Source organism: Seriola lalandi, unplaced genomic scaffold (genome assembly GCF_002814215.2).
Source record: "Seriola lalandi dorsalis isolate HSWRI2012SDOR001 ecotype SW California unplaced genomic scaffold, Sedor1 jcf7180002054385, whole genome shotgun sequence".
Taxonomy (NCBI): Eukaryota; Metazoa; Chordata; class Actinopteri; order Carangiformes; family Carangidae; genus Seriola; species Seriola lalandi.
In genome coordinates, this window is record NW_019524938.1 from 300,525 (window position 1) to 325,728 (window position 25,204).

At 39.7% G+C, this 25,204-nt stretch overlaps 1 protein-coding gene across 3 annotated transcripts in view; it reads left to right on the plus strand.

Moving 5' to 3' along the window:
- LOC111657162 (nck-associated protein 5-like) overlaps positions 1-25,204 on the plus strand; it is a 73,100-nt gene that overhangs the window by 43,842 nt on the left and 4,054 nt on the right. The window contains exons 8-13 of one of the 3 annotated variants that reach the window (XM_023409218.2): positions 10,744-10,923; positions 11,064-13,990; positions 14,336-14,450; positions 15,621-15,690; positions 20,873-21,259; positions 24,227-24,322. In XM_023409218.2, coding sequence (XP_023264986.1) covers positions 10,744-10,923; positions 11,064-13,990; positions 14,336-14,450; positions 15,621-15,690; positions 20,873-21,259; positions 24,227-24,322 — 3,775 coding nt within the window. Of the gene's footprint in view, positions 1-10,743; positions 10,924-11,063; positions 13,991-14,335; positions 14,451-15,620; positions 15,691-15,860; positions 16,983-20,872; positions 21,260-24,226; positions 24,323-25,204 lie in introns of those variants that run through there. The other 2 variants (XM_023409223.2, XM_023409219.2) reach the window with 2 other exon arrangements.

Consider the following 25,204-nt stretch of genomic DNA (forward strand, 5'->3'; position numbering starts at 1 on the left):
AAGTTTCTTTGTTCCTAAAGGTCTCTTTGGATTGTCGGGGCTCTCAGCACGGCTCCTCTCCTTGGACAAACCTACGCCCCGTATTCAGAGGACCGGTTTTCCATCAAAGACAGAACTGGTCATTTACATAAAAAATACTGAATAAACTGTATGAATACTGCAGAAATTCCTTTCTCCAGCCTTTGGGAAATCATCATGGAAAGTCTGTGAATTCCCAGACCAGTTCATTAAGTATGCTGTGAGCCACGCAGAGCAGGAAATGCTGTCCTTCATCTATGACCTTTTCTGTAAAGGTCAAACTCGCAGACTCTTGCTGAAAGAGGGATTCATTGTTTGTAGGAGAACTGCATGTAACACTGCAGAGATGCTCAGCTGCTTCTGCTGGAAAGAAGTATGTTACATGGTGCATTTTACATTGTTTGGTTGTTTCTCAGAAAGTTTAAATCTTTGGCAACAGATTATTCATGCAGCAGCATTCGCTTAATATGAGAATTTCATATCAAGCAAACAGAAAGACCATTAATTAGTCATATTTCTTGAATTTAAGACTCACCTAATGAATAATATCTCATTAATTTGAATATTTCTGGTTATGTTTTGACTGTTTGACCTGCAGTTTGTGTCTCCACTCCTCTGCCAAACATTTCAGCCAAGTTTCCTCTGATTAAACGCTCTGGCTTCTGAGTAAAATAGTTATTAGATCATTCTCGGGCTAGAAAATACTTTATTGTTTTCCATTTGTTGGTGTGGATCATAGACTGTGTGGATGCTGAATTCCTAATCTTGGGAGCTACTTTTACTGTTTCACCAGGCAAGATGGTTTTTGCAACAAAAAAAAGTTCAAAATGTTAATAACACAACATTGCTGGCAGCATGACGAAAAAAAGAAAAAAACTTTTATGTGCCAAATACTGAGCCTTTGATTCACTAATGCAGCTTTCCCAGTTGTCCAGGAGGCTACATTAGTCGTGTAAGATAATTATCTCACGCCTGAAGCTTGAATTTTAAGCACAGTTGTTATATTTGTCTCCAGCAAAGTCACAAACAAAAGTTTTGAGAACAGGCCTTGCATTTAAATCACTGATTTCAAAGTGCAGGGTATTTTGGTTGTTGACTTCCTGAGAAAATTACAGATTTACAGATGAACAGTTTGTTTTATTTGTGGTTTTGATGGATGGATGTATTCACTGAGAGAGGTCAGGGAGTTTCTAGGTAAGATAATGATTCATTTACATGACAATACAAACTGTTGAATTATTTAGATTTGTGAAAATGGATTTTATTTTAAGATTAAAATAAAGATGCTGATGGTTAGTTACGGTAAAGTTAGCAAAACAGATGCCGGGTTTACTTATCCAGCAACATTCACATTCATTCATTCATTCATTCATTCATTAGCCATACTGCTTATCCCTTTAGAGTCGTAGGGGGATGGAGCCAACCCCAGCCAACACTGGGCGAGGGCAGGGTACATCCTGGACAGGTCGCCAGTCAATCACAGTGCTGACATATAGAGACAAACTGAGACAAACAGCCATTCAAGCTCACGTTCACACCTACAGGCAATTTAGAGTCGCCAGTTAACCTGAACCTGCATGTCTGGACTGTGGGAGGAAGCCCAGGCACAGGGAGAACATGCAAACTCCACACACACACACACACACACACACACACACACACACACACACACACACACACACACACACACACACAAAGAGACATTAACATTCTCTTAGCCTTAATATTGTCTCCAACAACTCAAACTGCTTTTCATTCCCTCTTAGGTTTGATCAAATGACACGATGGTTAAACTGCACTGAACATTTCTGAATTCATGCCACACTTAGCATGGGAAGCTATACCCAAGATATTGCTAATTATATGTTTAAAGCTGCATTGTAATGCTTTAATCAACAGCTTTCTGACATGTGTTTGGTGTCTTATCTGAACCTCTTTTAATGCCGAACACATCCAGCGCTCCAGACATAGGCGAAGGTCATTATTCTTCATAAGCCCCTTTTCTCTGAAGACCCTGGACCGCTCACCTGTGTTAGCGATGAGCCAGGCCGCTGAGACCAGATGAACAGTATGATTACTGCAACAAGAGATCGCAGCCTTTGTACTTCCACAAAGTGGGAGCAAAGAGGCCAGAATGAATTAGGCTCTGCACGCTGTTACAGCACTTGAAAAAAATGAAGCACAGGTCATTTCATTGTCCTCATCAGTGATGGAGAGAGGGAAATGATCAGTGATGGAAGGCTTTTTAATTGGAGACATAACACTGGTTGGGTATCAATTTGCCAGATAACACACTGGTAATGATGCATGAATTATTGAAATGGAAAATTTGTTTTTCACTGCGAGTTATGCTTGTTAGTTTCCTTAATCACTGTGACGGCACACCTGTTCCCAGTCAGGTAGACTGACTCTGAGCGAGGTTACGGCAAGGCTCGCAACTCTCAAGAGAAAACAAGAGTGAGACAGTTAGAACAACTCTTTCTGTTTCTTTCTCGATGTTTCCAGTCTGTGTGTTTTACTGAGTGAACATGCAAAGAAAATAGAGACAAGGGAGCGCAAACAGAAGATGCATGAATGAGGGTAACATGTTCATGTTCACCTGCTCCGCTCAAGCACCCACCTGTTTCCATGGACACAGTTCAATATTATAATCAGTGCATCTCGATCAGTCAGATAGCTGGTTGAACTACAATATCTTATGTTGTATATGACGTCAGTGTTAACATTACATTACGTGTTAAACAGTGTGTTGTTATGTCAGTACGTGGCCTAGTGTAGTGTAGTATTTCCCCACAGTGTGTAAGCCAGTCCAGGTGCTATTACAGTTTAGGCTAACGTTAGCGGTTCTGTCCTGCTCTTTATTAGATTTGGGGAAGTTTAGCAACGTTACCTGAGACAGCATCGCGTTTGCTAAACAGTCCTCATCCTAAAAGCCTTTTCTCTTGTTAAAATCTGAGACATAAGGTTTGAAAAATAAGTATGTAAGGAGCCCAAGAACAAAATAAATCTGTTTTTTCTTTATCAAACTTATAATACTTGGACTAACATAGTTCAGAACTGCAGTACAGGAACAATGCTGTGTCTTTATGTCTTCTACATGTGACATTAACTGGTGAGAATACTACGTTTTACTGAAGACATGTTGCTTTGACTTAAATCTTTTAGCTCGATGTCGTGTATGTGGGCTTTAATGTATATTCAAGACTGTCTGAGAAGATGTTCACTTTAAACTGAGTCATTCAAATGTGAGTCAGAAATGATTATTATTTATTTATTTTTTAAAACAACTTATAGAAGTGTTTGCTTAATTAGCAGGCGACAGCTGTCATTTCAGCCTCCAAATATCAGAGGAGGCTGTTTTTGTCTGAAATCAAGCACACATTGTTTAAAAAAACTGTTGCAAATTTTGAGAAGCAAATCTGTCTCTGTTGTCCTTTACTGCATAATGTGCCATGTGAGGACAGAAAGCCTGACAGATGTAGCAACATAATTGGCGGGGTGGATTAACACATGGTTTGTTTGATATACTCAGCACATGCAGTGGCCCGCGGAGGGATACAGGCTGCAGGGACCTGCACAATGTACAGACAAGTTCTGACAACGTGTTAATTTACTTCTATGATTAGACTGCGATTTTTTTTTTTTTTTTTTGGTTGTTTCAATAACTGCTTTGACTGTTTACAACAGCAGCGTCATCTCCCTGTGTCTCTGTGCCAGAGAGCCCTGGCTGTTTAAAATCCAGTGGCTCGGTGGCAGGGTCGTCTGTCACAATATTATTGTAATTCAGCGGCGGAGCGACACTCTGGAGACCCAGGACTGCGAGATTTTTAAACAACGGCTGGTTTCGCTTTCCTCAGATAAACTAACTGGGAGGGCTGCAGTGAAAGATAAAGGCAAACACATAACAAAGTAAAATGAATTTGCCCCTTTGAAGTGCTTTAAATAGCATTCGATATTGCCGCCGTGTGAAGTCATATTGTAAAGTCAGTTTTATTTGCCCTTTTTTCAGTGTCTGAGAAGCCAATTGCTTTTCCCCCGGCAGGGAGATTTACAACACAGGTACAAGGTACAACACAAACAGCAACTTTTCCTCACTGGCCTCTTTTTTTAAGATTCATATGCACTGATTTAAAGTTAGATTATGTAACTTTTCCACATTCAAATTTCTAAAAATGACAAGACCTATGTTGTATTTTTTTCAAGTTGTGTATTTACTTTATCCTGAACCAGAGGAACTTTTTTTATCCAGTTTTAAGTCGCATTTTTAAGATACACTTTTTAGATCTTGGTCATTTTCAACTACGTACTTTACCCAGATGAAGGATCGTATTCATCAAACGTCTGAAGTTATCAGAGAAACAAGCTGAGCAAACGTTAGACAGCTCAGCTCCCAGCCCCTACGTGACCTCCTGTGCCCGCTGAACAGCTCTGCTGAAACACTTCATTCAGTGTTTCTACCAGTTTTAATCACCTGGTCTGTTTCCGGAGAGCAGCGACTGACGCTGAAGGAATCCAAACCAGGAGAAACTGACTGCAATGCTGGTGAAGACAACAACTCCCATGATCTCGCGCTACTTCAAGATTACACCAAACACCGTCTTTTCTTATTGTTTAATTGAGAGAACCCTAGCGGCAGAAGTTACATCCTGTGCGTTTATCTGATAAATAACAAAAAAAAGTTGATTTGGAAATCAGGTTGCTGTCTTGACTTCACAATCGTTTAACAGCTAAATTGTTTCCCTTTAACCACAGTTTCCCAGTTGCAGATATAAATGTGATGCATCATTATCGCTTATTGTGACATATTTATTCACAAATCCTCCTTAGATAAGTATTAACAAAGTCAGTTTCTACACAGTCCTTCACTGGAACAGCACACATCCACCATGCAGAGCTACTAGCCAGTGCAGCCCGCTTGTTTTTCACCCCTGCTCCCCTTCCTCTCTCTGTGCACTGACACTAACTGAGCAGCGGTTCATCTCGTTAGAGCCCAGCCCAGCAGGCAAAACACAGAGCAGCAGCAAGGGGAGAGGGCAGAGGAGGTGAAGGTGACATGAAAAAGAAAAGACAGCAAGGTGTAGATGAGTGAGAAATATTAATGGCAGTGGCCTGAAGACAAGGCGGTGGTTAAAGCGGTGGTTAAAGCGGTAGCTGGCGCGGGTGATATAGTGAATGAGATGAGAGCGGTGAAAAAAGGCTGGAGTGGAGAAGACTGTGGTCTGCAGAGCGGTTGAGTGAGTGTAACCTTGCTTTGGGCTGCTCACGGGGACGCATGGCCAAATTTGGATGAGATTGTGAAATTTTAAGTGAACTCAAAAGTGCATTGTCCTCGTGGCTGAATGGTTTGCTGATCAGCAGCCTGCTTCAGCCCCAGTGAATCTGAAAATGGCTCAATAACAAATTACCACTTCAATATCCTGGACATGCCATTATTTCACACTTTTTTTTAGAAGTAGATACTGAAAACTGAATGGAGTTCAGGGTGAATGTCTCTCTAAATACAAAAAAAAGGAAAAAGCATACTACTGTTGGCAAAATACTGCCACCAACTCCCATTAAAAGCCCAAAACCAGACAGGAGGATCTGGCCTGATATATCTTGCCATCTCACTCCATTATTGTCCCAAAATGATTAAAGCATATCAGTGAACCACACTGTTGCTCTGGATTCATTCATTACCATAGAGACGCATTATAATATCCATCTCACACTATCCTGCTGCCATGATTAGCCAGAAATAACAGTTTGAGACAATTATTTGATTGGTAAAAAACAAATATATATAACAACAAATATATATATGTGTGTGTTTTTTACCAAGCAAATAATTGTCTCAAACAGTTATTTCATTACACAATTAGAATATTATATATGTATATGTATATATAGATATATACATATATAATCTAATTGTGTACCAGGGAGTGTGTGTTTAATCTATATTTCAGTATATCTGTAAAAAAAAATCAGACACACAAATCCACCCTTGTTTTTTCTGGTGGATCCTTCCAACACATTATATCTCATGCTGTTCACAACATGTCAATGTTATGTTTATTTGGCACATGATAAGTGCTGATCAATTCAGATCTATGATGAATCATACATCATGAATTGCCAGAACTGAAAGGAGAGATTGTTTAAATTTCCATTAGTAAATCTTAACACTAAAATGCATGAGTCATGGTGCTGTGATGTGCCTGGGATAAACGCATCAGTGTGATAGCCAATGCTCTGTGGAGGAGCTTTCACAAACTGCAGACCCACCAGCTCACATGGAATGTACTGTATTATTCTGACTGAGGAGGCTGGAGATGGATGCAGGGATACTATGATTTATTTACACAGGTCTGTGCGCCTGTCTGACTTTCAGCCTCTGTTATGAGTCAATCTCCAAAAACATGGATTTGTGTATGTCCCACAATGCAACTTGAGAAATTATTTTGCTAGATTCTCCTGTCTGGGAAACACCCATATATTTAATAACTTCTAATGCAGGCTTTGTATTCAAATTGTCTGCTACTGTTGGAAACTAGAAATAATGCTGATAGTAATAATAAGAAGAGAAACATTACTCACATAGCATGTTTGATACATATTAAGTACCTGTCCTGCTTTGATCTACTGCAGCCAGACAGAAAACTGCTTCAAACAAGTCATTTTAACTATTTCATTTATAAATGTGTCATTTATTTATTTATTCACTTCTTTTCCTCTTTGCCCTAACATAGATGTTATTTTAAGTAAAACAAAAAAGCCTGGCACTGAGCTTCTAAATCAAAAATGTCCCTGTGATCTCTGTATTTACAGAAGTTAGCATCAGAACAACTCAATGGTCAAAGCAGAAAACCTGGAGACATGTCAATATTGATACTGTCTTTAAAAATAGATTAATACTACAAGTTTGATATTTGAGTCAATGCTGGTTATATCCAGTGTGACTCATTATTTATTGCGTCCAAAGTAACTCTCAGAATGCAGGTTGAAGTACTGTGAATATATCAAGAGAACTGATGATTTCTGCCTTCATATGTTTAGTGTTTATACTCTATCTTTTAAAAGGCCTTTAGCTATTTTTCCATGTGGCTTTGGTGCTGCTGCAGTCAAGGGCACATACATTTTTTTCATCCTATAAAATAGTCATGTATGAATTTTATGGAACAGAAATTAAATATTAAGAAAAGTCATTTTACAAAGTGGAAAAACATGAAAATATGTGACATGGGGGAAAAAACATCTCCACCCCTCAGCCCTCACTCAGACTTGCCCTTGACTTTAAGCACAGCTCCACTCTGATTGAGGGTTTTGTTAAACTGTATCACTTGTGTCAAATCTCAGATACCCCTTGACACGCTGACTGTAATTAGTTCCAAGATTAATCCGCACAAGCACGGTCAGATGTGGCCTTCTCCTACAGTACTTCCCAAATAAAGGCTAGCACGGATAATCAAATAATAGGTGAATATCAATGAATGGACCAAATCACTTTAGTCCCCAGCTCCCTTATGCAATTATTTCCTATTCACATTAATTATTGCTAACAGATGACACTAATGACTTTGAGAGGAAGTTGGCCGTGGCAGCTTTGCAAACGATCAATGCTATTTTAAATGGGGTCACAACACTTGATACCTTTGGGTTCCTCTGATTGGAAATGGCACCAACACAAACAGCATTTGCGGCATGCCAGTGAACGGTGCCAGCGGCTCCTAGTAACAGACTTGGCTTTCCACACAGGAGCCTTCACAGATAAGTAGACCTATGAACCATGAAATGAAAACATTAAACTGTGAACCTCTGTAATAGAGAATCCTACCTTAAACACACCTTTTGGTATATTTTATATCATTCAATTTATTCAAATCAAAATAGAGACAAAAATCATAATGAAATGTGACTCAGTTGTCTGTCCTTTATCCTGTGTAATGATCATAATCAAAGATTTTCACTTTTCTGGGACATTGCCTTGGCAAAACTTTATTTATTTATTTACATGTATACTATAGCAAATGTTAAACACAGAAACAATTCAAGGTGCTTTACATAGGCAAAGAAAATAAGTTAAGTGTAAGAAATATCATAAAATCTTTTGAGGTAGAATAAATGAGATTTTTAAAATTTAATAAAATAAAATACATAAAATGAAACAATACAAAAAAAAAAATAGAAACAAACATAGACCAGAAATACAGTTAAAGTGCAGTAACGTCGGGAGAATCAAAGTGCAGAAGAGAAACCGTTCAATCAAAGGCACAGCAGAGTTTTTCATTTAGATCTGAAAGTGTTTAGAGTTGGGGCACATTTTAGCTCAACAGGAAGTTGGGTCTGTGTGCAGCATAGTGGCTGGGTTTGTACTCTTCAAGGACACCAGAGATGTATTTTGGCCTGGGATTATTGAGTGATTTACAAACTAGCAGGAGCAATTTAAAACCTATTCTGTAAGTAACTGGAAGCCAGAGTACAGATTTAAGAGCAGGAGTAGAGTGCTCAGTTCTCCTGGCTCTGATAGCAGCAGCATTAAGAAGAGGTGAAATTGTCTAAAGGTCTTTTCGAGGAGACCAGACAAGAATGTACTGACCCTGCTGGAGATGAAGGCGTGAAATGACAAGAGATGTCTTCTTGATATGGGGTTTTTGATTTGAGAATTGAATTGAAATAAATTTAATTGCAACCAGATACTTACTTGCTTTAGGCAATGGTAGAGTGAGTGAGTCTGCTAACTGTCCATATACAGAGATCACACAGGTATACTTTTGCTTTTTAAATAGTTTCAAGAAATAAAATGAAAGGCTTGAATGGTGAATATATGATGCATATTATATAGTAAGTACTGCATTTTGTATAGATTTGTTGTTGGACCTGCAAATGTGTTTTGTTGAAAAGGGCTGGAAATCTCCATACCAATTTTTATTAGCAGTTTTTATTAGCAGTACTGAAATCGAAAAGCAAAACGATGAAAATGTTATTTTAATATTAACATACAAGAGGTTAAATTAATAGTCTGTGAAGGCCTCAAAAGGAGTTTCTCAAATGCACAATGAAAAAACTAATATTCAAAATGACAAACTAAACTAGCATCTCAGCACAAACATGCCAAGTGTATTTAGGTATTATATTACCGTAAAAACAAGCTTATCAATAATCTTTCCACTAGAGGTTCACTGCTGTCACCAGTTATTCTGAATAATTAATCCTTGTATGCCTGGGTCTTTAGCTGGATAGTTTTCCACCTGCCACTCTTTCATTACTTTCTTTGCTATGTCATGTTAGGTTGATACTGTACAGTCATTAGGATTGATAAGAGCTGTGAGGCTGTAATATAATCTATGTTAGCCAGAAAACCAAAAAAAGAGCTCAAAGTGTCTAAAAAGCTGTGCAGAGCTGTGGACTTGTGTTGTTTCAGTTGGTTTGGCAGTACTAGTTGCTCCTCCACATCACAGTCACCAGAGTAATGTTTGTAATTACTGAGTCAACTGAGTTTCACATTATCACTTGAGACTTATGCCACTCTTTTCCATTTCAGATACATGTAAACAACTTTTCTTTTTTTTTTAAACTCAAAAGCATTTAATGTTATCTTTAAAAAGGAAATCACTTAACTATCAATCAATTAACCAATCAAATCATAAAACCTTAGTTGGACAGATGACAACTTGGTCAATATTACATGGAACTGCTGCTTCAGACGTAGGACTGCGGAGTCAAAATAACATGAATGTAATAATATATGCAGTGAATGTCCTCTCAAGGCTTTTAAAATCTTTCACAGCTACCTTTGTCATCACGTCTTTTAACCTCTCCATACAAGTATTTTGTGTTAGCTGAAGACATTTTCAGGGGAACTGTTCAGTGATATCTAGTTTCTATAAGGCTCTATGGGATATACTTTTGCCTGCTATTGCACTGCACTATTCAGTCAAGGGGTGTACAGTGTGCTTTTCTTTCTTTCTGCACAGTGTGGGTACATGGTTTCACTGGCTTTGGTAGAAAACGGTTCTATTCAGAAAATACAACCACATCTGAGTCAGAGCAACACTGTGTGAATGTTGATTTGGATTCAGTTTGCAGACTCTGACCGACAAGGAGCATCACCATCCAACACTAGTTAGTCTTTGTGCAGTTATATTTGAAACATGAATAAACAAGAGGAGGATCCATACTTAGTGAATAGTCTGCCTTCATATCAGAACAGAGGCATCACTTTGAAATGTCTCATTCACCAGGCACCCTCAAAAATAATCATGGTATACCTGCAAGGCCACAGATTGTGTTTTAAAACAGGAGCCATCTCACTAGTGGAGTAGAAAATGTCATTCCATTTCTCAATTAGCCTTTGGATGGGAAGAGACAGCTATGTATCCAGCATATTGATTCTTTCAGATCTGTGGCAGAGACAAATGGAGAGCCATGGGGCATTGTGTATATTGTTCACTCTACGAAGTGAATCTGTTGAATATAATGTCAGGAATTACATGGATGAACAAACATTGAGTTCACCGGAGTGACTGTGAGCTATAATTACAATATTTGACAGTACTGATGAATTAAATTGTGCATCCTATAAATATGTCTCTTATTGTCAATGCTACATCAGCAATGACATTTGTCATTTACTGCAGTGTTTTCATAATTATTGTATAACCTGACGTTATTGCTGCTGTATCCATCTCTTTATAGTATTTGTTGAATTTCTGATCATTGATTACATTATTAATTATTTTGCAGGAGGTCCAAAGAAATGGAAAAGCTGGTATTCCTGCAGGAAGGTGGCCCAGCCTGCTGAGCCTAACATGCCCACGCAGCAGTGGTAGTGGCAGTGGCAGTGAACTGTCACTATCCAGTGCTTGCAGTGAGTACTCCAGTGGCTCCCACACTTGGGCAGAAGGACGTGGCCTCTCCAAGCAGGTCGGTTTCATTTTAACTTCCATTCATCTTCCCTCAATTTGAAGTGTAAGTAGGTTGTCAAAGTAGAGTACTTGTGAGCATCTTTGTGGCATATTGGGTAAAAACAAGTGGTAATTGTAAACTTCTCTTGTAATGCACAGTGTGCCACAAGCCGGGACAAAAGGATGAGTGCAGGTTCAGTATCCAGCAATCATTCAGCATCAATCGAGCAGACAGACCTGGGATGGAAGGAAGGCCACATTCTGAAAGGCCTGAAGCGTCTCCAAATGTGCAGCTCCAAAGAGGCGTCCTCACATGCATCTGTACCACACTGCAAGGACTGTATGACCTCAAATGAGGGCATATACTCGCTTGGTGTAATGTGTGGCCTACAAGGGGCTATGGCCAAACAACCAGCCCCTCCAAGTAAACCTTTCAAGGCTGAAAAAGGGATTGCTGCCCTAGACTCTGATGATGCAGATGATGAGTCACCTAAATTGCAAAGTAGGGAATCCAGTGACCAACCAATAAAAGAGCATTTGTGCTTGGAGAGAATGGATGTCACTCGGGATAATGATGGTAATTTTCTTGAAGATCCAGTAAAACTTGCTGGGAATACTGGTCTTTTCCCCTCACCTGTGACAGACAACTTCTTATTTTTGGAGGGCCCGACAGTAAAACCTGGTTTAAGCCCAACAGATAGCCTTACACGTCGACAGGAAAAGAATAAGGACTCACCAGAAAAACAAAAAGCAACAGGCACAAAATTCAGTGATAGAAACAATAACCAAGAAAGGTCTACTGACCGTAAATCCAGACTTGATCATGTCAAAAGACAACAAGGCAGGCTCACGATCAAGCAAATGGAAGCAGGGACAAGTGATGTGAGTTCATCTATTCCACATACAGCAACAAGAGCCCTTAGCTGTGTGAATGAAGCCAGACAGCGCAGCTCCTCAGCGGAGGTCCCTCATTGCAGAGATCAGGCGAGTCAAGCTGGTGGTGAAAGCCAGCGCTACACAATCTCAGAATCTCCGCAAAGGAAACTGAAACCTCAGCCATTTGACTCAGCGAGGAAGGCTTTTATTTTGCGGAGCAAAAGTGCGGATGGAGGACCAGACCAAGCTAAGCATACACATTCTCCTCTCCACCAAAAGCTTATTAAGGGTCACAGGTCCAAAGGACAGCCAAACCCTAATGGGCACAGTGTTCCAAGCAAAAGGACAAATCTCAGTAAATCACATGGTCCAAGCAAAGGAGCTTTATCTAAAGCTGAAAAAGATGTGGATATTGTGGTATCAACAACTTCCAAGTCTCTCGAGAGTGTGCAACAGCGCTCTCCCCTCGCTTCCCCTGTGAAATATTCAAAGACATTTAAGCCTCCAGGGGTAAATGATTGCTCCAAGAGCCCAACAAAATCGTCTTTGCAAATCACAAGACCTCAGTCAAGCAGCGACTCACTGGAAGAGAGTATATATGACAACTTACCCTGCTCACCACGAAAACAACGACGCCAAGACCAGCACTGTGATGTTTCCCATTCAGAACCTAGGTCCCCACCACCCCCACCACCCCCAGGTCGAACTACTTCTCTTCTTCTGAGACCCAGTTGCGACTCCTTATCTGAAGCTCATAAATCTCCAGGTCAGGCACAAAGCTCTACTACTGGGAAGACAACATCGAACACCACCAAGTCGCAAACACAAGAGCTTTCTTCGACCTTACAGCCTCAACAATCCAGTACAACTAAAGACAATCAACCTACAGCCCCACAAATGGGTGCTGAAGGGAAACCACTGAAAGATATCCCTGGTAAGCTCTACCATACCCATTCATCCAAGATAACACCTGTCTCAGTTCAAGAATCTCAAGCTTCCGATTCAAGCCAGTTATCTGTGGACAGAACTGCCACATGCCATGTTGAAAATGGTGCTCCCTCGATACTGCCGAGTCAGAGCATCCTACGAAGATCCCAACAGAGCATTAGTGAGCCAAAACTTTCAGAAGTCTTGCCCCAGGCATATTCTAATGTTTACTACCATGGGATTTCCAATAATTCTCAGAGTTCCACTTCAAGAGCTTTCAAAATGGCTCTTCCTGTGAATGCTAAATCTAATGAGGCAATCACTGGACAGGAAACCAGTACCTTCCTCATTTTTGGAAGACAGAACAAAGATGATACAAACTCTACTCCAAAAACTGTCCAGACTTTTCAGACTTTTACGTGTGATCCCCAGGTGACACATGAAGGTGGTGCTCACGACAAAGCCCGTAGAAAGATTGAGACCCGCTGTAACTCGCTGGATTCTGAGCCCTCAGTTCAACCTGTTGCATCAGACAGTGGTGTGATGTTAGATTGGGGATTTGATGAGGAAGGCTGGCTGTTTAAAAGGTCGGTGTCAGTGTCAACTAGACCTCTCCTTAAACCAGTGATGGGCATGAATGGGGCCAAGGCTCGTAGCCAGAGTTTTGGTGCACGTTACATGGATAGGCCAAGCTTCAACAGGTCTGGAAAGGTCCGCACTCAGATCAAAACACACTCCGGGAGCTCCTTGAACTCTCTTGGTGATGTCCTTCCAGGAAGTATGAGTTGCTCCAGCAGCTACCATTGTCCAATGAATCGATCCCTTTTGAACAACTTCTTGATTGAAGAGGGCCTGACAGTTCCCTCACATTTGGGGTCCTCCAGTGAAAGGCTTCAAAGTCTTAAACTCCAGCGAGAGCAGGCTAGGCGCCTTCAGATTGAGCAACAGTTTTCAAGCGCCTTTGGTGAGCCAGTTTCTGAAGAACCAGAGAGACAAAGTACTATAACCACAATTGAAGAGAAAGTTATGCTTGGCATAGAGGAGAACTTGCACAAGTCTCAAGAACAGGAGAGAACCAGTGAAGTAAAACAAAAATCTGGTTCAACCTTGGCAAACTGGTTTGGTTTTCGTAAGAGTAAGCTTCCTGCTCCAAATAGCAAGAAAACTGATCCGCCAAAAGTAAAAGAAGACAAGAGGGAGCAGAAGATTACATCACTTTTGGGAGGAAAGCAGACAAAGTCTGACAAAAAGAAAGACAGAAGAAAAAGTGATGGAAAAGACTGGTAAGAAATTCAGCAAACCAATAATGAATGTCGTGTTGACTTGATTTTATCTTAACATTAAAATGAACCTTCAGTGCTTACGCCAGCAGATTTCTTCATAACTTAATGCCAGTGAAGTAATTTACTGCCTCAAATGACTGGTCATTTCTATCAAGTGGTCTTAGACATATCTGTCAGTCTCCTTAGCCCTGAGACCAGTGCGGACACATTTCATACAAAGGATTGCAGCCAGGTTTCAAGAGATACAGGGTGATTTATCAGCCCAATCGCCCTGGGCATGTTTAATCAATACGGCATCAGAGGATCACAGTATGTAGTGGTTTTTGACAAACTGTTGTCTTTCAGCTCTGTGGGGAGAAGAGAGTCTCATGATGCAGTGCGGGCATGCATATCAATGCCCTGCCCAGGAATGTCCCTGAATGAGATACAAGGGCATACTGACATCAGTGGGGACCCAAAGGTAAATTAAATCATTACTCAATATAAAATTTATTTTATTGCTATGCAGCTGGTTGCAGTTCTAATTATAAAAATGTCTATATAGTAAGTTGTGTATTCCCTGTTTTTATACACAATGTTTGTTAATATGACAGCATAAGATTTGCACAAGGAAGAAACCTTAAAAATCAAACATGACTTTTTTTTAATGACTTAGGCCCCTGTCCAGACCTGGCATTAACATGTGTTGTTGGTGATCTGATCACAAGTGGACAGCTCTAAGCACATCAGTTCACACCTAGCATTAGAGTACATCGCCACGTGTCCTGAATGACCGCTTGTGATCGGATCTCACTTCCCCGCTTTATTTGCAAATAAACACGTATGTTGTTGTACGACCGACTATGACAGAAGGGTTTGTTGTCAATGTAGAGAGAGAGAGAGAGAGCGGGGCAAGGCGAGGTTGAGCGAATCAATATATTGCATATAGCTTTACATTGAAATAAGACTTGAATTATCTAGAAAGTCTCGTGTTTTCCTGAAATCACGCTGAAGCCTCATGAAGAAAATAGAGAAACATGAACATAGCATGGTTGGGGCAGTTGCTCACCATCCACCGCAGTTGGCTTGACTGTAGTTATTCTTGGGATGTACTTAAGGGTGATTTCACCAACTGTCCCTCAAATCCTCTTACACACCGTTTCATCATTTTGACCTTAATTTCTAACCTTTATTTAAAGACCTTTAAATTCATCATTGTGTCTGTAATCTCATTCATTGGTGTCAATTTATTCATCCAAAGAATATATCGGTAATTCAACAAGTGATCCCTTCAGGTCTTCAAAAGTATATGGAATCTAAAAAAGAGTGTCTTTTTCATTAACAGTCAGGTACACTACATTTTTGCTGTAGTTTGACTATTTTATTATTGTTTAGTTCAGTTAGTTCAAATGGAAAGACCAAAAGAAAATGCGAGGAGAGGCAAAAGAACGCAAGATATGGTTACATTATAAGTGTGACATTGTGAAGGTTAGGTTTTCATTTGTCAGCCACAGCCACGGAAAGATTAGTACCTACTAGAGGATAAGGGAGTATGGATAAAAACAGTATGGTCATATGTATGCATATGAATATATATACGAGTATGTATTTAACTTCTTTTTTGTCCTTGTACAAAAACACAAAAATGCAGATGATGAGCCGGAGAGCTGATGGTGAAAATGGATCCACTGTGAAGAACCCCAACCAGGATGGAGTAATAGGTCAGATTTTTCTATTTTCTATTGTGTTGGATTGTATATATTTGCTTACAGTGACTGCGAATAGTAAGTAATAGATCCCTCTTGAACATCTCGGTACCTGAAAAACAGGGACTTCATAGCAATGTTAACTGTGTCCTTTCAAGGTTTTATCTGTGCTTACCATTTTACAGTTTGCAGACAGAAGTGAAGACCAAATATGACAAATATGTGTAAGTTATAAACATGATGAATATGCAATGAGCAGTCCAAAAACACATGCAAAATGCCTAGGTTGTCAGTGTGTGCTTTTTTTTCCTCCATTTTTATCCTCATTTTTATTTGTTCTACCTCTGCATTTATGTTTTGTTATGATTGGCAATTTGAATCAGGGCAAATATGAACCATTTCATTACAGTTGTATTTCACACAGAGTTTGCCCTGAAATGGAGATATTGTATGTAAGTGTGACTGTTCATCTTCACAGATCCATGCTCTGAAAATTCGCATGTGCAGTTCTCATCCAATCAGGATGAATCTATTCATCCAAATGGGCTCACAAACTCCCTCCTAACCAGGCTTAGAAGAAGTAGTGGACCCATAATGAATTTGCGTTTACATTTTTTGTGTGGACCACTCTGCCGAAGGAACCCACGATCGACTGGATTGTGTTATCATATTTTCACAATGCTGAGGTTGAGTGAGGATGGAATTGAAATTTTAGTTTACCAGTGTGAAATCAATTTGGGCCAAGTGGCACACAAGTGGATAAACAGTGCTGCTGTCACAGATAGTGGCAAAGAGCAGTTTGACTCTTTACATTTCTCATGCATTTTCATAAGCGATGGCAATGTCAGTCTCTCTATTGGCTATGCTGGCCACCAGTTTGGCCCAGATTGAAATATCTCCATAACTAATAGATTTATTGACATTAAATTTTATACAGCTACTCAACGAGCACAGAGGATGAACCCTACTGACTTTCGTGGTCCCCTGATCGTCTAGTGCCACCAGCAGCTCAAAATTTTAGCTTTATTGGAGGATGTTTGGAGGAGTGCATTTCAAAGAATACTTGGCAGGTGATTGAATGAACAATCTTTGACCTTCTATCACGGCCTAACGTCTTTTTTTTTCACCAGTTGGTAAATCAAACTCTTGCTGGACTGATATTACAGCAGCATCTATGCTAACCTCTTTAGGAGGTCGCCGTCTTTGTTGACAAACAGAGTCCTCTCGCTACTGTCACACTCGTAGCTCCTCTTAAGACGCTGATTGGTCCGATTCACTGTGATTCAGCCGCAAGCGAAAAGCTTGGAGCCTGGCAAGATGGGTTCTCACTTGTTAGATTTTTCCACCACGTTGACATTTTAATTTTTTTATTAAAAAACTCCAATTTGAAGGATTGACTTTTTGATGTATTGCCAAAGTTTGGTGAACACATTCATGATTCCCAAAGAAAAAACTGCAATAACTTGGACTTTCTGACCTTTCACTTACTGCCACAAATTTTGAATTTGTCAACTACTTTAGTTTATGAATACCTGCAAAATTGTTGTCATTTCCATCAGCCTCAGCTGTACTTTGTCTTTAGCATCTGTTACCATGGCTGTATTGGGTATTTTTACCTTAATTTGACAGTCAGTGTAGACAAAACAGTGAGAAGTGTTTTAATGTATATTACTACAAATAAAGTCACACTAAAACCCCTCAGAGAGATTAAATTAATAAAACTGATCAATGTGAAAAAGTTTACTCAATAAGAGCCACAAGAGTGATGCCCCTTGTTCACAAGAGTCCCTTTTATGAACAGTTTATTAATATAGTGCAAAATTACAGCAACCTTGTATTTGGAATGGGTCTCTCTTGTGTTTTGCACCTGCTCATTTTGGACCAGAAAGTATCCTAAATATGTCAAAACACTCAAGCTCCATTGGGCTTGGGGCAACATGTTGCTCAATGACACTTGGGTACAGATGTGATCTCTGTCGCTCGCTCTAACCCACACACACAAGCATTATTCCACTCACAACCAAGTTGAAATCAGGAGTGGCAATCTAGTCAAAAAGAGAGAAAGTAGGCGAGTGAGAGGGTGAAACTAGACAGAAAATAAAACTTTACTTTGTCCTTATTTCATTGCTTTCACTTACTAAATTAAAAATAGCAGCTTATAAAACTCTCCACACCGCTCAGGTAGAGGGCTGGCGACAGACCCCGCTGAAATTTCATTGGCCAGATTGACACCATCGGCAAGGCGCTGCAAATATCAAGCATGTTTGATATGGACAGACACCTGCCCTCAGGGGTTAATCACCTTATTAAATTTCAGCACTGCTCCATCTAAGCACACTCATCCAAACCACAACTGAGTGAATTAACTTTGCCTTCAGCTGTGAGCTGAATTATGCCATCCACACACAAAGTTGTTGAGCCTCATGTAATGTTAACAGAGCAGATTTCAACATGATGTTTTCAGATAAAACGACAACAAAAGTAAGTACAGTACTATAAAATGTGGTTTTACACTAAACCCAGAAACTGAATTTACATCAATATTCAGTCTTAAATTTCATAAACTCAAGGCAAGTTGAATTGAAAGGTTCTGTAAACGATCATCACTTAGATGTCGCACGAGAACACCAGCATCTCAGACCAAAACAAATGCTTCATCAGCTACACCCCCCCCCCCCTTTCAGCCACAACTAAAGCCCCCACCCACCGAACCACCCACCCAACCCTTTATCCAACAAAAAACAATCCAGCCACAACCACTTGCCCATGGTAGCATAGCTGTGATATGCTCTACGGCAAGTGGCAGTAAGCCAGGTAGCTATAGCAACATTTGCGGAACAAAATCATAATATCTGTAACAGCAAGTTTGCTAATGTTATCATTATCATGTAGCATCAAGTTACTCTCACACGGAGGGGAAGAAAAGACAGGTCTGAGTCAAGCTGGAGCCTTTAGCAGCTCGTAGGGATCCCCATCTTGTAAAGCCAGACCAGTATTGGCTCCAGGGTCGGCCTAAGAAAGAAATTCTTTGAAGCCTTGGATTTATCCGCTGGGACGAGCTGCACAAATCGCAGGCACACACAGAGAGCCTAGGTAAATGGCCAGTCCGCCTGTGCTCTGGTCAAACTCTGTCTTTGTTGGGGGACTTTTAGCCGAAAAACGTGGTTTCTTCAGTGAAGGAAATTCTGGAAACCGTAAAAAACATTGTTTTTTTTATCCATTACTGTTCCTTAACTTTAATCACATGTTTATTATTGTAACCGTGGCGTTGAAGGTCCTCTAACCTTAAGGACAAACTTATTTTAACACAAACCACAATCTTTTCTGAAACTTAACCAAGTTTTTGTACCTAAACCCAAACAAACCCAACCAAACTGTGGCAATTCCACCACATTAACCAACGCGCTTATGGGTTGTATTCGAGGGCAGCAACTAGTAGTTACCTTAACCCTGAACAAATACAACACATTATTCTCACCCACATACAATGTCATGTGTTAAAATATTAAAATTACAGCAGCGCTGTCTTGTGACATTGTTATCGATTGAGCTTCGGTACAAGAGAGAGAAGATGTGAGGAGCACAACAACCTCACTCTCCATGTGAAAGGCTTGTTGACACCAATCAATTCTCAGTTTCTGTGAGTCTGACTTTCCAGGGAAGATTGTGTCACAGTGCTTCTTGTTAACTTCCAACTAAAGACAAAACTAATCAATAATGTCTCTGTTCTATGTCTTGCCAGTTAAATTATTTGTTCTTGTTTACAACAGGACAAGAACCGAGTTGGCTGAGTCATTTTCATATTGAGTGGTTTTTAACTAACGGGCGTAGATACTTACGGATCATTTTTAATACTTGGAAGCTGCATAGACAACCGTCATGGATGTTAGTAAAGCTGCCAGGCTCAAGCTACAAGCCATCCTCTAAATAAATGCTTCACTGCTGGAAAGAAGGAAATAGTATCCCATTAAATCTGAACTATACATAAAACTGCTATTATACTGCATGTTTCTGTGTTTTTGTAGCCTTAGGCTCTGTATTTCTATGGCAACAAGTAGCATCAACTTTATTTATAATACTTTTACCCAGTCCACATTTTCATATTTATTTTAGCACAGCATGACTTGTAATGTGAAAAATTTGAAGAACTCAATTAATTTGGGCACTCTAGCTTAAAAATGAAATGAGAAAAGAAGTGAAGAAAAATGAGCTCGTATAGGAACCCAGAAGAGGGGAGTAAAGTCTCCTGTGAGCACGCTTTAATTAATAAAGGGGGAGCAGCTGTTGCCTTCGCTGCAGCGTATGATTGCCTACAGGTTCACGCTACAGGCTACATATTAAAATATAAGCCTGCATGACAACAGCTGATACAAACAATGATACAAACTCTGCATATTTGAAAAGCTAGTATTTTTACTGTAACAGCTACCATCTAAAATAGACTTTAATCTTAAATTGAGCAATAACACATTACCGTTGGGTCTGTCAGACAGTTAGGATTTATATATTGCACATAAAATACACACATTTTGCTGTGTATTTGAATTTCATTTCACATGCCATTATGTGCATTTCATATTGAGAGTATGATCAGTGCATGCCAGCAGTCACACACCCATTAAACAACATCTGTAATACAAAGCAGTGGTTCAAGTGGGCTGGATTTGCATTGGCTGAATCATTGTCTGTGGTGCAATTAGCAAAAAAATAAAAAATTTAAAAATTATTACCCTGCTTCACACTTACATGTAATTAGATTGTACTGAACCACCATTTTTTAACTTGGCTTTTAATGGGAAGCCTTCGCCAAGTCAAAGAGTGGGTGAAAATTTAAAAAAAACCCAGACTAACCATCTGTTGCGTGTCTGCATTCAAAAGTACAACAGTAAAATCAACAGCTCAGAAATCAAACAAAGAGTAAGGATAATGTGGAAGAAATGACAAAGAGGGAAAAAATGTTATGATACTGCAGAGAAGATCCATCATCACTGACCTCATTTGGTAGCGAAGGCTCTTTCACTGTTATCAATTCAGAGACACTGGTGCACAGTTACAGTACAGGGGATATAAAACAAGAACAATTTAAAGGGTTCTTTAGCACCACTTCAACCATGGTTACCCCGTTGTTTCATTCCTGTTGTGCTCCCTTTCTTCCCCTCTACCCTGAGCCACTTCAACTGTTCTCCATGTGCCGCAGGCTCCGGCTGCAAGATGCGAACGTTGGACAGTGGAATCGGGACCATCCCCCTTCCTGAATCCTGTTCCTTCTTCTCCTCCATCCTGCACCTCCTCCCCAAATCCTCATCAACCCCAGAACAGTCCCTCAGTCCTCCCAGTGTCCCCGGTTCCTCCAGTGAGGACGTGTCTCCTTCCCCGTTACCCCGGTGGCGGATACCCTCCGGCTTTAAGGACAGCAGCCACGTAGGGGTGACAAACTCCCTGTCCGACTCCTCCATGACCCATATCCAGTCAGTGCCTTTCCCCACTGTGGCCTTCCTCCAGCCCATCCAACCCCAGTCTCAACCCATTGTGACCTCTGCCAGTGTGTGTGATACCCAGAGCAGGCTACCCAGACCACCGCAAGGTACAGTAAAGCCACATAAGCCCCAGTGGGAAACATGACCTTTGAACTGCAGCAGTAACAATGATGCTAGTAGGGTTTTCTCCTTTTGGTGCTGCAGACTCATTGGGCCTCGTGCAACAAAACTTTTCTGTTTTTTTTATTATTTTTATTAAATCTTTCTTCCTTTTTTTCTGTGAGGTTTGCTCATATCTGTGGTCCAGTTTCAGCTTAATGAATATCATCTGCATGTCTGTGCGTTTGTGAGATCATTAGCATATTCAACACCCCTAAATTGCTAATCAATGCCACCTGTTCCACTACATCCATGACCGAGTTTCACTCATAAAAATGTTATACAAGAGTAACATGAACCACACCACAGTTCTTGAAGTCCTGTTTTTGAACACCAGCAAAAGAAAATGTGGAGTGTAAGAGACTCAAAATATTAGTGTCAGCAAAGTGTCATTGCAGAGCTGCAACAGAAATAAAGAAGAAACGGTTTTGACATGAAGTTAAATACTAAAAGAAGTCATGCTAAAGCAAAGTAGTCCATGACTTGGGAGGGAGATGGGAGGCAGTCCAGGGAATGTGACTGTCACAGAGACAGACGAGTGAAGCTTTACATTCTGTTATAAAGACCCTGACGCAGAGAACCTTAGGAGAAAAAGAAAAAATAATGCTGCGTGCATTATTTTTTTTTACCTTTATTCCAGTGAAGAAGAAGAGCGGAGTGGAGTGGCGTAGTGTGGAAATGCTGGATTTCAAGGTTGATTTTACTTTGAGAAAAAAGCTTTGGTTGATGGTAGGTGGTAACGTATTTAAACCCCCAAATTTATTCAGATTAAGGCATCATGATTCTCAACTCAGACTGTGGAGCAAGTCTGGAGCACAGATGTATTTTGTGTGATGTGTTTGTGGCTTTTAATGACTCATGTTTTCAGGGTTCTCCAGCAGACACACAACATGCATTTTCGTTAGCAGTTTATGTATTTTACAGTGAGAACACATAGGGGGCAGATTTACCACCTGCAATATGTAGTAGTTTTTAAAAAACATGGGTCTTTGATTTCAGACTGATGTAGAAAAAAGCAGACTTTAGATTTATAGCCATCGATTTTAAAGTGCTAAAATGACAACTGTCACTTGCAGATTTTATTAGCTGTAGCTACTTTGCTAATTAAGCTGGCTTAATGTTTCCTTGTTTTAAAATGAGAACCATGTAAAAGTTGTCTTAAATATGCACTCAATGCCTACATACATGCCATCATGCTTAAGGTTAAAGCTACATGTTCTGGCAAAACATTAGCGTTCTCACCAGATAGGAAGACGTGGAATAAAATGTTAATACATTGTCGTTTTAGCTATTTATTTTATTTGATTCAGTCATAACTCTCTATGGCTACAGGCTTGGACAAGCAAAACAGATGTTAGATTTAGGCTTTATTTCACTTCATCATCAAAATAGAAAAGGCCTGTAGGATGAGGACTGACCAGTGTGTCTGGAGGCTCAACTTTCCACAACAAAGAGCAGAAGAGTGCTGCTAACATTAGCCCACACTCTTACATAGTGGTATCCAGGACCAGCCCCTGTGCAACAGGAAAACACAACACAATGGATGTGAAGTTGTGAACAGGTCTTATTTTCTAACTAGGGTTGTATGATGATCATGATATTTAAAAAATGAAATATTTATACCATGTTGATAATACACATGATAATATCATGATGGCAGATGTTAGGACTCTCTCTCCACCCTCCAGCACTCGTATTTGAGTCTAATTCATTTGGCAAAAGAGAGACAAATATAATAAACAAAGTCAAAGATGAACTTGACTGATAGCATTATTATTATCATTATCATTATTATTATTATTTCACATTTTCTATAGATATCATTTTAATATTGTAATTGTCAATTTCTTATATTCTGATATTGGGACCATAGGCGCCGATTTATGTTTTTGCCCGTGGGTGCCCAAATTAAATGAATACCAACAAGGTGATGATTGTCACAAAATCACTTTTATTTCATAAATAGTCACCAACCGCAACGAAATACGACACCGCTCTGCTACAGATTATAGTCTGGAGGCAGTAGTATTTGACGTTACATGCACACTGGCCACAGGCTGCTACTACACGCACAGAGCTATAATAATTTTAACTGGATAATGCGATTCAAATAGTTGCAGATCCTTTTAAAGATGCAGTTTTATATTCAGTTATTCATTTATTTTTTTTGATCGGCCATCCCGATTGGCCAGTGGGTGCTCAAACTTTTCAGTGGGTGCTCGAGCCCCGGAGCACCCACGGGATCGGCGCCTATGATTGGGACAACATGAAACCTCACATTTAGCTAATGAAATGGTCAGCTAGCATGCTAGTTAGCCAGTAGTGCTATCGATCACAGTTAGAGCACACTGTTTAATCCATTCTTCACTCTTCTGCTCTTTTGTTTATTTGTTTTGCCTCGACATATGGACGGGTTTAGCTAATGGTCACACATGTTCCCTATAAGTTGTTGGTTTACTTTAGAAAAGAGTTTGACAGACACTGAAGCCCCCCAGGACCCACAAACATTGCAGATTGCTAACCTTGCATCAGACTGAGAGCTTTCGTGGTGAAATGCATATTTAAATATTTGTCTCCTGAGGGACTCCTCTTCTGACAAACACTGAAGACTTTTTGCTGTTTGATTTAAGCAGCCTAAATTGTCACTCCATATCTGGAAAACGAAACCCGGGCTGAATTATAAATTTGTCATCGTTCAAGATGTCAGCCGCTGCTTCTTTAGTGTCAATCATATCTCCTGCCACTTTGAATTCAGAGAGATAATCTTGCTTTCTTTTGAAGATGTCAGAGGTCAGTCTATCAGTGTCAGTCTGTTCTCCAAACTCCACATTTGACTCCTCTTCTTGACAGGAGAGAGAATGAACAGTGTCTGCTGAGAAAAACCTGAGATGAGTTTCATTGTGTGCTTTTTCCAGGTGGAATGGAACCAAAGAAGTTAACCTATATCAAATCGAAAACACGAGCCACCCCGAGCCAACAGAAAGAACAGACGAGACTTCAGCTCGCCAACTGTAAGACACAGTGGAGGAGATTTATTGAAGTGACACAGTTGGGAAAACTATTGGCCAAAAATCCATGTCATAATCTGTGCCCACTTATCATCAACCACACTGTTCACATTTAATTATTCGGTGTTAAACACAAAACTCCCCCGCTATGATAGAAATAAAAAAGAAAAAATCACTGGAATTATTTTTAAAGTTATCATCTCTGAAAGTCAAAGGGACCCTTTTTACCCATTAAGTGGCAGAAATGTCCAAATTCCAGACTAAACGAATTCACAAAAGTGTTATTGTACCTTTAAAATAGATTAGAAGAATTTTCAGTATAATTAACCTGGAGCTCCAGCCTTGGAAAATATAAAAGAATACTTCAAATCTTCAAATTTACATGACAACTTAAAAGCTCTCCAAATGCTGAGGTCAAAAGACTTTTGGGAACTAAGAACAGAGTCACAGTTTCTTCCTTTGGTTAGTTTCCCATACACAATACATAATATATATATATATATATATATATATATTGAATTTCCTTATATGCAATATATGTACATATAAAATAAAATATGTGTGTGTAAAAAATGTGTAAGATATGTGTGTAAAAATTATATATGAAACCTATTAGAAATTAGAATAATTTCATATATTGACATATATGTCCAGCCCATACAAATATGTTTGTTTATGTTTGTATGCTTATATTGTATGAATATCTTACATAAATATATATCCATCCTAAAGCCTGTCAGTATATGCTGATATTATAAACTGTAGAGTCTCACAGTCTGAGACCACTTTCCCAGAATGAGAAGATAGTAGTGTTTAAAATTAATGAGGAATTAAAACATATATAAACATACTGAAGTTTCATATGTATGTTGTTTTAATAAACGT